This window comes from Taudactylus pleione, unplaced genomic scaffold (genome assembly GCF_031769625.1).
Source record: "Taudactylus pleione unplaced genomic scaffold, aTauple2 ptg000012l, whole genome shotgun sequence".
Classification (NCBI taxonomy): domain Eukaryota; kingdom Metazoa; phylum Chordata; class Amphibia; order Anura; family Myobatrachidae; genus Taudactylus; species Taudactylus pleione.
In genome coordinates, this window is record NW_028284415.1 from 7270444 (window position 1) to 7285573 (window position 15130).

The 15130-nt window shown below is 42.7% G+C and overlaps 1 protein-coding gene across 1 annotated transcript in view; it reads right to left on the reverse strand.

Moving 5' to 3' along the window:
* LOC148542439 (uncharacterized) overlaps positions 1 to 10683 on the reverse strand; it is a 53568-nt gene extending 42885 nt beyond the window's left edge. The window contains exons 1-3 of the mRNA XM_088468595.1: positions 10626 to 10683; positions 4246 to 4578; positions 2216 to 3058 (exon numbers count right to left, since the gene is read on the reverse strand). Of these exons, the coding sequence (XP_088324721.1) occupies positions 2216 to 3049 (834 nt within the window). The 5' untranslated portion in view covers positions 3050 to 3058; positions 4246 to 4578; positions 10626 to 10683. The remainder of the gene's footprint in view (positions 1 to 2215; positions 3059 to 4245; positions 4579 to 10625) is intronic.
* Between the last annotated feature and the right edge of the window lie 4447 nt (positions 10684 to 15130).

Consider the following 15130-nt stretch of genomic DNA (forward strand, 5'->3'; position numbering starts at 1 on the left):
ATTTTGATGTTTTGTTCCCCGAGCCACTTTGTTATCACTTTTGCCTTATGGCAAGGTGCTCCATCATGCTGGAAAAGGCTTTGTTAGTCACCAAACTGTTCTTGGATGGTTGGGAGAAGTTGCTCTTGGAGGATGTTTTGGTAACATTCTTTATTCATTGCTGTGTTCTTAGACAAAATTGTGAATGGGCACACTCCCTTGGCTGAGAAGCAACCCCACACATGAATGGTCTCAGGATGGTTTACTGTTGGCATGACACAGGACTGATGGTAGCGCTCACCTTTCCTTCTCCGGACAAGCGTTTTTCCGGATGCCCCAAATGATCTGAAAGGGGATTCATCAGAGAAAATAACTTTACCCCAGTCCTCTGCAGTCCAATCCCTGTACCTTTTGAAGAAAATCAGTCTGTCCTTGATGTATTTCCTGGAGAGAAGTGGCTACTTTGCTGCCCTTCTTGACACCAGGCCATCCTCCAAAAGTCTTCGCCTCACTGTGCGTGAAGATGCACTCACACCTGCCTGCTGCCATTCCTGAGCAAGCTCTGCAGTGGTGGTGCCCCAATGTCGCAGCTGAATCAACTTTAGAAGATGGTCCTGGCGCTTGCTGGATGTTCTTGGGCGCCCTGAAACCTTCTTCACAACTATTGAACCTCTCTCCTTGAAGTTCTTGATGATCTGATAAATGTTTGATGTAGGTGCAACCTTACTTAGCAGCAATAACCTTGCCTGTGAAGCCCTTTTTGTGCATGTCGCGCCCAAATGCACCGGGTTTAGACGTCTAAAGCGGCTATACCCGTGCAAAGTCCTTGTTAGCACGTCAAAACGGAAGTTTGGGTGGCCAAACACCTGAATTCTAGAGTATTTCTGCCACCTCAAGAGTGTACGAGCAGGAATCTGTATGCCTGCGTCTGACTGAAGCAACAATTGAATTGCTCCGTTGGGCGCCCTTTGGTAATCGGTGTGCAAAAAACAATTGAATTCCCACCTTAATGTCTGCCAGGGCTAACTGGAATTTGATTCCTCTTGAGAGATCAGTCCTGTTTTACCCAGGTTTTGCCTGGTTCCATCTAATACAAGGAGACTAGTCTCCGGTTATAAAGGGACATTCTCAGTCCGTGTTGGGTTTCCAAGGTGATCCAAAACGGTCTGCCCCACTCTATACAGATGTGTTCTCATACATTCTTGCTGCAGTCGCGCCGGTGCGACTCTGCTAGCGCTGGACGTCTTTTTCACGTGAAAATGCATCTTAGTCGAAATGTGATGCAAGAGGACGCACCAGGAGACTGTGCTGATTAACTTGATATGCAACACTTGTATATATGTCTGTAACTGAGTCTCTGAATCTGTATAGGAAGTTCTACGATGCAACGGCCGCAGTTGTTTTCCATACCATGTTTCATTGTGCTTTTTTTTTACAAACTTAAGATGCGTATCCACTAGATGATTAAAATGAGCGATTGAACGATTACGGCATCAATCTTTCAAACGCTCATTAATCAATCATAAATTGTTCATAAATCGTGCAGTAAAATGTAGAAAACAACCAGCTATGCGCGCTCCCGCTGGTCGTTTTCGACATCTATCATCGCCTGAACATGCAGGCAGGTTAACAACAGGTTAACCTGTCGATAACGACAGGTTGTGCATGTTTGAGGATGAGGGAGGGTGTCTGCACTGAATGACATATCGTTCAGTGTGGGCACATTATCCATTGTACAGGATGAAGAACGATTGCACGATTACAATGTTGTAATCATACAGTCGTTCCACTCTCTGCATGTTTGAGGATGAGGGAGGGTGTCTGCACTGAATGACATATCGTTCAGTGTGGGCACATTATCCATTGCACAGGATGAAGAACGATTGCATGATTACAATGTTGTAATCGTACAGTCGTTCCACTCTCGTGTAGTGGATACGCACCTTTAGTCGCACACAGATATAGAAGTGTTGCATATCAAATTAATCAGTTGAGTCTCCTGGTGCATCCTAGTACATTGTATTGTGACTAAGATGCATTTTCAAGCAAAAAAGATGCCCAACGCTAGCAGAGTCACAGGACCTGGTCGTTCACTCTCTCCAAGCATCTCACGCCTCATGGCGTATTCAGGCTAGATGTACATGCTCTTTATCATCAACATGTCCTTAAATATTTACCTTATGTAAATTAGTTCCTTAGGGTATATTTATAATATCTAAAAATATATTTCACTTACCAGTTTTGCCTGTAGGTTACACAATGTTTTCCTGTTTCTCATTGTGCAGTCTGACAAGAAGTATCCTTCCGGTGTCTGAGACGAGACATGAGACTCCTCTTTTACAGTTTCCTGGGCAGTATCATCACAGTCCCACTGTGGGAGGCCATCTTTTAAAGGGATGGAGGAGACTTGGATGCGATCCTTTATAAAATCTTCAAGGTCATCAATGGGCATAGATACTTCCTGGGTGCATTTTAACTTGCTATTATAGTACATGTGGTCACGTTGTACCTTCCAGTCCTCACCGTAAAAATTAAACTCATATTCTGGCCACTGCACGCCTTTGTCAGAGGTAAGCCAATAAGGCAGTTTGACAGATCGAGCTCTGATTGTTGCCAGACTGAGCTCGGTTTGTGTGCCTACCTCTGTCTGAAGGATGTGCATGGTGGAGGTACTAGCATCTGTCTGCATCCGGCGGGGGCTTTTAACAGCATCCTCCTGTTCAAGTCGCATCTTTTTTTGCTGAGGAAGGTGCTTCCAATCCATGGCAACTGGTGTGACATTCCCCGGGAAAATGGTAGGAATAGCGTCCGGTCTAAGTACCACCTTCGTTCCCTGAAACATGTAACAATCAGAGTCAAAGTGGGCGGAACACATACGATAAGAACCCATTTTTGAAGATTCCAGAATTTTTTGTGCAAAAGCATCAATATTGCCATGGTACTGGCCGGTCTGCTGAAGCCACAACTTAATCCGGCTAAGTTCTCTAGGGAACACATGCAATGTTATCCCAGGGTAGAAGCACTTTTTCCCGGTGCAATGTGGACATGTTCTGAAGATGCACTTTGGCATGGTCTATCACTGCAAATAACCAAAGAACAGTGAGAGAATTTATAAAAGTTAAGATAAAAAGTGATAATTATATCCTGAACTACAGTCGTATTTGCTAGTTGAATAATGTCAGAGTCTATTGAAAACATTTACATTTGATATTAACATGAAAGTCAACTTGAAAGTCCCTTCTGTTCCCTCAAAATTGTGTTAGAGTGGCTTTAATCACATTTCGATGGGTCAATCAGTTGTCTCGCCTGGCATTAGAGGCATTACCATGGTCTCTTTCAAGGAGCAAAAGTCCTTTGCTGCTCCAAATATCACCCTCTATGGCTTATCAACATTGATGATTCATAATTTAATAGGTTAATTACAAATTGGCTAACCCATGAAACTGTGGTGATCCAAGGTTATATGTAAAAACTAGCAACTTTGTTTCAGTGCTATTTATTGCAACATCAGGTGATACAGATTTGCCATTTGTTGAGCGGTCTGGTTATCTGCTGCGTATATGATCACAGATACCATACAACAATTTTACATACTTTTTATTTTTCATTTTTTTACCAGTTTATTTTTATATGTATGTGTGATTTATTACTGATGTCCTTTTACACATGGATATCGATTGATTAATTCATTGTATGTATCAAAAAATGAAAAAAAAAGTTATGGCATAATTGAATTTCTTTTTATGAATTTTTACATATAATTATTCACTTAAATTAAGTTTACAGAAGTTTGTTGGGTATTGTGTTCCACAGGGCTGTTATTTTTTCTTTATTTGTAATTCTTTTTGGTTAGCAACCTCATAAACATATTTCAGATCCATAGTGGTTAATATTGGTTATCTTTTTGTAGCGCCTGTGGCTATATTTTCTCCTTTTTAATGCTCTGTATGCAGTCAGCATAAGTAAATGACTCATTGGGGTAAATTTACTAAAGTGAGAGTTTTTAGAAGTGAGTTTTAGAAAAGATGTTTCCCATAGCAACCAATCAGATTCTACTTAACATATAACTAGCACCTTCTAGAAGATAATAGATAGAATCTGATTGGTTGCTATGGGCAACATCTCTTCCAAAACTCACTTCAGTGAATTTACCCCATATACATTTTTAAAAGTCAAATGCTGCCATTGAACTTGTATTCAAAGCTATGTCAATGTTAACAAGTAATAGTCTGTTTGACCGATGGTTTTAGTAAGGTTTGTAATTACCGCTTCCAGGGAGTTCGTTTGAGGTGCAAGCAGCGGTAGCCTCCAGAAATTGTGTCAGCTCAAAAAAATACCCTGACTTTTTCTAGTTCCAATGCGTCATATAACAATGAAAAATCTGTTTGCTGGTCTGCAATATCCGGACTGTTATCCAATAAGTACAGGATAGCCAGTGAATGGTTAGACAAGTACAGCTTGTGGATTCAGCACATCCTGATGAGTTTCTTCATTAATGCAAGTAATTTCATCAGAGAGAATCCCTCTGGGCAGTCATCTGCTTGTCCTGACAGCAGGCAAAATAACCAGATGAAAATGCAGGCATGGGGTGCTAAACATCTAGAACAATTAAGCATAAGTTAATCATTTAAGCCATTTTTTTTAACATATACAATAAAATTAGAATGGATTTTGATGTAAATGGCGTGTGACTTACATACACATTGTACAGTAACTGAAAATTCACTTGAACGGAATAAACATGCACAGTACGAAAAATAAAAATGTGTGTTACACAAAAACAGTGATGAGTTTTTATGTTTTTAAATGTTGGTTAAATTATGTGGGCATAGACAGAAGAAGGAACATTAACTCACTGATTGTTGAGTTTTTTCTCTAAAACCATTACTCAGTGGGGTTTATTTAATAAGGTGCGTTGGTTTGTAAAAATATACACTGACGTGTCAATAGTCATGGGACAGATGCCTAGTCATGTAGAACCCACTCTAGCCCGCTGAAGTGCAGCAACTTGACGTGGCATTGATTCCACAAGTGGACGGAAGACCTCTGGAGAGCTGTTAACCCATATTGTCTGGATAGCGCTTCCATTGCTCCCTGATATTTGTAGGTGCTGGACCTTGGGTGCGAATGGACCTCTCCACCACGTCCCATAAATGCTCAATTGGGTTCATGTCAGGCAAACCTGGTGGCAACACCATTCGTCTAAACTCTCCAGAATGCTCCTTGAACCAATTCTGGACAACTTGGGACAGATGATAAGGTGCAATATCCTACTGGAATATTCCATCGTACAAGAAGTCCATAAATGGTCATCAAGCAATGCAACGTATCAGCGTATTGGTTACCAGTTAATGACGTGTTCAGGTGGACCAGCTGACCCACAGAAACATAGAATTTGCTCGGCAGATAAAAACCACTTGGCCCATCTAGTCTGCCCCATTTTTAAACATATTATTACCTCAACCCTTATTGATCCTTACTTCTTCTGAAGGATATCCTTATGTCTATCCCATGCATGTTTAAATTGCTCTACTGTCTTAGCCTCTACCACCTCTGATGGGAGGCTATTCCACTTGTCCACTACCCTTTCTGTGAAGTAATTTTTCCTCAAATTTCCCCTGAACCTACCACCCTCCAGTGTTAGAACATGTCCTTAGTGTTCACTCTAGATCCGGCGGCAGGCAGGGCGCCGGAGCTAGAGAGAGCACCCACCCGTGCGCGCGCCAAAGGCGCGCATGCTCCCGAATAGGGGGCGTGGCCATTGAAAATGGGGCGTGTCTATAAGACACGCCCCCTTTTCGTTATACTTGGGGGCGTGCCCGGCACTTACGGACACACCGGGCAGACCCCAAGTGCTGCAGACAGGGAGAATAGATGCCGGGCACATGCGCCCGGCATCTATTCTCCGGCGGTGACCGAGCCACCGCACATTTCTCCACCCACGGGACACTGCGACCAGCGGGTGAAGACGGCACCCACAGGCTGTGAGGGCAGGGCGCTTTTTGCCCTCCAGAGGGAGGGCAGGGCAGGGCGCCGCGCCCCGCTAAAACAGCCTAGCGGGAACGCTATGTCCTCTTGTTCTAATACTTCTCTTTCTTTGAAGAATGTATCCTTCCTTTACCTTGTTAAAACCCTTTATATATTTGAACGTTTCTATCATGTCCCCCCTTTCCCTTCTCTGCTCCAAACTATACATATTAAGATATTTTAGTCCTTCCTGGTACTTTTTGTGGTGTAGACCTTGCACCATTTGCACTTCTTTGTACAGTTTCTAATGTATTAATATCCTTCTGGAGATATGGCCTACAGAACTGAACACAGTATTCGAGATGAGGACGTACCAATGACCTATACAGTGGTATTGGGATCGGTATGAAATACCGCAGGCCCTGTGGCCGGCAGTTCGCATCCCGGGCGCGTCAGTCCAACAGAAGCAGAGTTCCCGGCAGCGGAAGCCCGACAGCGCTGGAAATCCCGATCGTCCTAAAGGTAAGTAAAAACTAACCTACCCCCTAACTCTAACCATCCTTAGAGGTGCCTAACCCTAAGCTCCCCCCCAAGTGCCTAAACCTAATCCCCCCCCTTCCCTGCTGCCTAAACCTGAGCCCCCCAGGGGGGTGCCTAACCCTCAGTCACCCCCAGGGGTGCCTAACCCTAACCCTCCCTCCGCCTAGCCTTATCCTGTCCTCCCCAGGTGGCCTAAACCTAACCCCCCCCCCGCGGCTATCCGCTCACAGCACCCGGCATCCCTTCGATCGGGATGCCGGGCGCCGGTCTCCCAGCGTCGGGAAAATGACAGGCGTCTAGATATAGACGCCTGTCATTTAACCCACGCCGGTATAAAGCAATCGGGAAGCCGGCTGTCGGGTTTAAGACAGCCGGTTTCCCAATTGCATCCCGTGGTATTATCACTTCTTTCTGCTACTGATTCCTCTCCCTATGCAACCAACCATGTAGACTTGCCTTCCTCATTGCTTTGTTACAATGTTTGCTTGCCTTTAAGTCACCTGAAATAGTGACTCCTAGATCCCTTTCCTCTTCAGTAGTTTCCAGTATAGTGCCATTAATACTATATATAGCCGTTGGATTTTTGAGACCCAAGTGCATGATTTTGCATTGTTTGGCATTAAACTGTAGTTGTGATGTTCTTGACCATTCCTCTAGTCTACCTAGATAAACAATCATTTGTATTACCCCTCCTGGTGTATCTACCCTGTTGCATACCTTTGTGTCATCTGCAAAAAGGCATAGCTTCCCTTCAATACCATTTGCAATGTCACAAATAAAGATATTAAAAAGCACTGGTCTAAGTACAGATCCCTGAGGTACTCCACTGGTAACATTTCCCTCTTGAGATTGCACTCCGTTTACTACAACTCTATCCTTTAGCAGCCATGATCGTATATATTCAACTATCTTTGTATCCAATCCAGTTTATTTAACAGTCTGCGATGTGGAACATTGTCAAAAGCCTTACTAAAGTCTAGATAAGCTATATCTATGCCCCCCCTTTATCTATTTCCTTAGTCACCCAGTCAAAAAAGTCAATAAGATTTGTTTGACATTGTTTACCCCCAGTAAATCCATGCTGTTTGGGATCCAGCATATTGTTAGATTTGAGATAATCTACGACTCTTTCTTTTAAGAGAGTTTCCATCAATTTACCTACTATTGATGTAAGGCTCACTGGTTGGTAGTTGCTTGCCTCTTCCTTGCTTCCACTTTTGTGCAGTGGGACAACATTTGCTCTTTTCCAGTCCTCTGGTATTACTCCAGTAGCTAGTGACTGGTTGAATAATTCTGTTAATGGTGTAACCAGCACACCTTTAAGCTCTTTTAGTATCCTTGGATGTATCCCATCAGGCCCCATTGATTTATCCACTTTCAGTTTTGAGAGTTCTGTTAGGAGCTTCTCCTCTGTAAATGTGCTTGTTCCTACCTCAGTTTTCTGATTACACCTGAAACTTAACTGTGGCCCCTTGCCCTCTCTCTTTCAGTAGTGAATACTGACCAAAAATAATTATTAAGATGATCAGCTATTACATTGTCTCCCTCAACAAGACTCCCTCTTTCTGTCTTTAGTCTTTTTATTCCACCTTTTGTTTTGCTCCTTTCGCTTATATACTTAAAAAAAAAGTTTTGCCCCCTTTACCCACTAACTGTGCCATTTTCTCCTCAGCTTTAGCCTTTGCACATCTGATTACTTTCTTAGCCTCCTTCTTTATTTTACAAGATACTCCTCTTTGTCTTCATTATTTTGTGTCTGCTTGCATTTCCTAAAGGCCATCTTTTTTGCTTTCACAATACTTGCTACCTCTTTCTTAAACCACACTGGCTACCTTTTCCTTGTGGTTTTCCTAACCCTTTGATACAAAAGGTTTGTTGCCTTTAATATTGCACTTTTTAAATTTTCCCACCTCTCCTGCACTCCTTTCAAGTTCCTCCACTCTGCCAAAGATTCGCTTAAACTTCTTCCCATCCCTGCAAAATCAGCCTTCCTAAAATCTAACACCTTTGTTTTTGTATGGGGTGAGTCAGTATCTGTCTTTATTCTGAACCATACTGCTTGATGATCACTGGATCCCAGGTTTTCACCCACTTTAACATCAGATATTCTGTCTCCATTTGTAAGTATTAAGTCTAATATTGCGTCTTTCCGAGTGGGCTCCCTCACCAATTGTTGGAGGGAGGCTCCTTGCAATGAATTCAGGATGTCCCTCTTCTAGTGGAACTTACCACATGAACATACCCCACACCATTATGAAACCACCACCAGTCTGCATGGTGCCTTGTTGACAACTGGGGTCCTTGGCCTCATGGGGTCTGCGCCACACCCGAACCCAACCATCAGCAAGAAACAACTGGAAGCGTGGCTCATCAGACCAAGCCACATGTCAGCAGTCCTCCAGGGTTCAATTAGCGGCGTCACAAGCTGAGGTGAGGCGCTGTGTCCAGTGTCGTAGTGTTAACAGGGACACTTTGGTGGATCTTCTGCTCCCATATCCTGTGGAAGCTAAATAATGCTGCACTGACCTGCTGGATATATGTCTGGTACCTCCTGAATGTGGATGTGATTTGAGCCAGTGTCGATTGTCTGTTATCACAATCTGATAATTCACATCACCTTGCCGTAAGCAGCCTAGACAGTTTTCAAACTGACAATGACTGATGCAGGTCTGGGCATTTGCAAGATGTCACAGTACAGTGACGCCACCTCCCATTACCTTTACATACTGCTATCCCATGACTATTACCAATTCAGTGTATACTCCAACTCAACACACCGGCCTGGCCTTTAAAAAAGTTGCCACTTTAAATCATACCACAAAAGTTGTATTTTTTTTTTAAATCACACATTAAAACAGGTTTATATATATATATATATATATAATTATATATATATATATATATATATATATATATATACACATACATACACACACACACACACGTACATACAGTTAGCCATTTTAGAGGATAATATGTCTAGACTACATTACAGTGCACATATTAATATAAAATAGCTTCCCCATTATCACCTGCCATTCTTCTCTATCATTCCACTACAATAATATGTCTGGGTTGTCCCTGCACTTTTTTTAAAACATTTTTTACAAACATACCAAATGAAAATATGCACATCTTATAACTAGGGCAACAGACCACATATTAAAAAACTTAGATAATTATGTAACCCTGTAAATCTCAGATACAAAACATATGAAGAGTAGTTTAAAAATAGGTATATTACTGAATCAACAAGCTTTCAGATCCAAACTTTTTGGGTATGGGTTGATATTAGTGGCCAAACTAGATAATGCACAAATACAGATACAATAATATTTTACAGTTCGAATATTTTAAGAACAATAATCATAAAAACATTATATATTTAATCCACAGTAAACATAAATGTCCATATTTATCTATCTGACCATGCACAACAGTAATAATATAGCAGCTCTCTTATAGCTATGCAACCAAAGCCTCTTACATATTGCATACTGAGAACCTCCCATGCACTAGCTACAGGCATACAACCAGTGACAAGTGTGACAGGCCATTAGAAAGAGCTGTAAAGAAAGAGTCCCCCCGGATATAGCTTCAGTCACAGCAGGAGTAATGATGATGCACACCTGAACTCTAATGTAAAATCTGTTACACAGTGATACAATTATTGGTATACAAGGAGCCTCTGTATTCACAGATATACATTCAGCAAAGCAGATAACATATAGATGGCATGCTGACACCTCTAGTTCCACACTAGCTGGAGAGCCACATGTTGCCTAATGTAAAACATACAGTTACACTGTTATCTGTAGAGTGCTGCATATAATGTTGGCGCTATATAAAGAATATATGCATGGCAGGCATGCTGGCCATTGTTGTTACATAGAAATGGTGACCCACAGGTGGCCTAACCCTGCCATCTGTGTAGGCTGTGGAACAAGTCCTTTGGCTCGAAGGAAATGCTGATACTTGTAGTGCTCCAACTACTGGGGAGCTACAGGCTGTCAGCGAAGTATATATGGAAGTAGACAGCCACTGAGGAGTTATGGAAACGTACCACAACACGTACAGGCACTGGCTCAGTAATCTCATAGTTACTACAATAACACCATTCCAGCACATTATTATTATACCTTATTGTTGTTGTATAAGAGTCACACCTCCCACACAGCCGGAAGCACAAGTTAGAAGAACAAAAGGAGCTGTGATTGGCTGGAACATGTAACTCATCACTTCCGGCTATTCGAGACCGAGTAGAGGGTTCTGGGAGTTGTAGTCTTTTTTCCCCCCAGATCATCTGAATTCTAAAAAGGACTTCACTGTGTGAAATAAAACCAATCAGAGCAGAGATCATATATCGGGATTAGGGCAGGGTAAGCAGCAAGGAGCTCCCGGACTCGGAGCTGTTATTATATAACGCCAAGATGTCTGTATGCAATTACTCTCTATATAGTAACTGTCACATACTCCGTGAAGGGGATTTAGACATTACCACTACTATACTGTGTATCTGCCATGTCTAAAGGGATAACGGTCGATAATAAAGGTCGACATGGTCATTAGGTTGACTATCATTCTGTCGACATGTATTTAGGTTGGCAGGGTTAAATGGTTAACACATTCAATAGGACACCATTTAACATGTCAACACATTGTTTTTTCATGATTTTTAGCGTGAGGATAAAACTAAAAACACCATGTGCCGACATGTGTTGACATGTTGAATGTCCTTTTCAATGTGTCGACCATTAAAGCCTGTCAACCTAAATTACTGACTACAGAATGATGGACAACCAAATGACCATATCGGCCTTTTCACTGTCGACCTTCTGAATGTTGACCTTTTTACTGTCATCCTTTTATACAGTAGCACACCTTTCTAAATTGTTTGGGAATGTTGGTGCTTGTAGAACGACTGGTGCCAGCATACCCAGGGCCGTAAATAGGGGTGTGCAAGTGTTATCGCCCAGGATGCAGAGCTGTGGGGACCGCACCTGCATTTGGCTTGCAGGGTGCCGTTCCAGCTGGTAAAGGACAAGGGGCGCTCCTGGGCACGCACCCTGTGGAGACTCCCCATGCAGCATGTACCCTGCAGCCAATAGAGTTGCTAGGGAGCCGCCCGGTCATGATATCACATGTTCGAGTTTGGCAAAGGATGGAAAATTAATTACTCTTCTTCAGCAGTGAGCATACCCATGGCAGCTAGATCATTATTGCATTTGTAGACCTTAATAAAATGATGGAAAATAAACATACAGACAACAGTAAAATAGTCCTACATACATCAGTAGAGGGTCCTCTTCTGTTTTCAGTGCATGGAAAGACTAGATGGGCCAGGTGGTTTTTATCTGCCGTCAAATTCTATGTTTCAATGTATTAAAATTAACCCATTTTGTTGGGTCTAGCTGCTTTAATCTAGAGCAGGCCTGGTCAACCTGTGGCTCGCCAGTTGTTGTGAAACTACAAGTTCCAGCATGCCCTCCCACCGATCAGCTGGTGATGCATGCTGGGACATGTAGTTTCACAACAGCTGGAGAGCCACAGGTTGGCCAGGCCAGATCTAGAGGCTTTTCCCACACACTAACCATTCAGAGCGAAGTTATTCTGTTTGATTAGAAGTATAAGATTTAAGCCTGTCATTTGCACCATGGCTCTTTCCAAAAACAGTCCTCTTGTTGTACAGTGACCTAATGTGATATAATAAATGTTAAATAAAAGCAGAGAATGCAGTCATTTCAGTAACAATGACATCACTGTCAAGGGGTGTAACTGAAATGTCTGAACCTCATTACATAACTGGAGGCCTTCTACTTCAAAGCGGGACCCATGAGCCCAAAAAGGGGATGTGGCCTAGTTCCCGCTAGGTCACACCCCTTTGATTATGCCATCACGGGGGGGTGTCACATCCCTGTTTTATGTCATGCTGGGGGCGAGCCTAGAACTCCGGCAGCTGCTGGGCTGCCCCCAACTTCCTCCCTGTACTGAATGTATGCGCGTGGCATTCATACTCCTTCACCACCACAGCTGCTCTGCAAACAGCAGCTGTGACAGTGTGTTCCTAACCTCCTGACCGCCCGTGGGACACTGCGGCCCGCAGGTGGGACAGTAGAACAATCCATGAAAACAGGGACTGTCCTGCTAAAATCGGGACAGTTGGAAGGTATACTCTAACTTCCATTATAAAATCATATTCACTACAATGTCTATTCCATTGCCCATCAGTATCTGATTGAGTACATGCAATGTGAGGATACGGGGTAGTGATTTGCTCCTTTCGCCCAGCTGTAGGTCAATCTTATGCATCATCCCCGGCCATACTAATACCATGACATGGGTTAAATGCATATTTGCCTACTTTAATTAACTCCTCCCTGGGAGAAGCCCGTAGAGGAGATGCAGCTGGCAGCTTCGGGGGCAGGCCCAGGCTCTTCATGCCATTAGGTACCGACTCCCTCGCTGCAAAATGCTGCAATTTGTGGGTCTACAAGGAGGGAGTGGGGCTAAATTACATAGTTTGCAACATTTTAGCCTCACCCCTCCATACAGATATGCAATTTCCCCGTATAATCTCCCCCTCATGCTCACTTAATAGGAAGTGGGCGAAATGCGGGAGATCCACCTACTCTTCCAGTGGTGCGTGGGACTGGCCGAAAAATCGTGAGCCTCCCACTACTTCCAAGAGAGTAGGCAAGTGTGGTTAAATGTCACCTCGTAGTAGGTGAACGGCACAACCTTTTACTATTAAGATGTACGTACAACACAAAATTTAGCAAATTTGAAGAAATTACAGCATATTTGTCCCAGTCACTTTGGCACACAATCATGGCTAAATTCACACTCTTCGCTGATTTACCCATGTGCCCGACACTGGTCTGAATGTCTTCTCGCTTTTGGCCGGTACACACACTTCACTAAAGTCTGTACGTACTTCATGATCAACTTGTGGTCACCTTGCAACCAGTCCGACTGGATCCGTAACCCCACATTAGGGGGTAGAGAGAGACCCTCCTGCCCTGCATCTGCGTCCTTTAGGGCCTGATTCAGAGATGGACGCTAATGCGATCGCAGCTGTGATTTTGTACAGAACATAGCTGCGAAAATATGCTAATGTTATCAAAGATCACCCAAGCATAAAGACGCCCACCGCTGCTTTTTTATCTGCGTGCGACGATGCATACCTGCGTATGTATCGGTAACATCAAAGCACATCGGCGGCCAACATAACCTTGCGGAAGGTCTGGCCTGCCGCAGCCTTGGGTGCTCCTCTGACACGCAGAGCTGCGTATGCAATAGCAGTGGCTAATTTATGTACGCCCATGTAACGGCGTTCAAACGGCCAGGCACGCCTGCATTTCACCGACCACCCCCCAACGCTCGCTTCCTGTCAATCACTCAATGGCAAACAATCACTTGATCTGTGTGAAAATTGCATTAGCCTCCATCTCTGAATCAGGCCCTTAGTCCATACCCTCGTACACCGGTATGGACCAAATTTAATATGACCAGAGTTTGATAAAGTGTTGATCTTTCCGGGGAATCCAAATTTATTTCAGGTGTACACAGCCCCTAATATATGTTACTGGGCTTAGTGAAAAAAAAATATTTTACATTTTTAAAAATGCATACAGCTATAAAAAGAGATTATTTTATACATTTGTATTATGTGCAGGTTGTGCTGTAGCCCACAGAAACCAGTTATATTCTAGTGGCATTTTCTAATGTAGTGTACAAAATTAATAAAAGCATTGAAAATAACCCTTAATCGTTTTCAAAGAAAATGCACTAAACTCTGAGCAGCTGAAAAAGGAAGATGCAACACCCTATACAAAATAAAAATAAGGGACAGCACTGAAAATAAAATGTAAATGAAAAGATCACTTATAAATTAAGATATCAATCTATCTATACTAATATTAAAAAGGACATTGTGTTTGTGTGTTTGTTCCAAGTTGGTGCAAAAACTACTGAAACGATTTTCATGCATCATTTTGTAGTGAAACTCCTAGAAATAATCTGCACTTTGTTTAATCTCAATCAGTCAAGTTAAAGCTATAACAAAAACAACATTTATTGACATCATCAATGCAAGAGATAGGTATGGTACCATGTGTGCGGCCGGTAAGGGTTGGGGGGGAGAGGTGCTTTGGGCTCGCGTTCACTTGAATAGGATAGGCTACATAGCAGTCTGTTCACAGGGCACGTGGGCAAAGCTGCGGGCTACAGCTAGTAATGATTAAAAATTTAGATACAAAAATTCAATAAGAAGCGTTGGTAAAAAAAAATTAATTAATTGTATGCAACTCAGTCACAATAAAAATAAAAAAATTAATAATGACCATTAATCGACTTTTTAACAGAGATTATGGGGTACATTTACTAAAGTGAGAGTATTTAGATGTGGAGATGTTGCCAATAGAAACCAATCAGATTCTACTTAACATAACTAGCACCTTCTAGAACAGTGGTTCTCAAACTCAGTCCTCAGGACCCCACACAGTTCACATTTTCCAGGTCCCCTAGCAGGTGCACAGGTGTATTCATTACTCACTGACACATTTTATAAGATCCACAGGTTGGAGATAATTATTTCACTTGTGTTTCTGTGAGGAGACCTGAAAAACATGCACTGTTTGGGGTC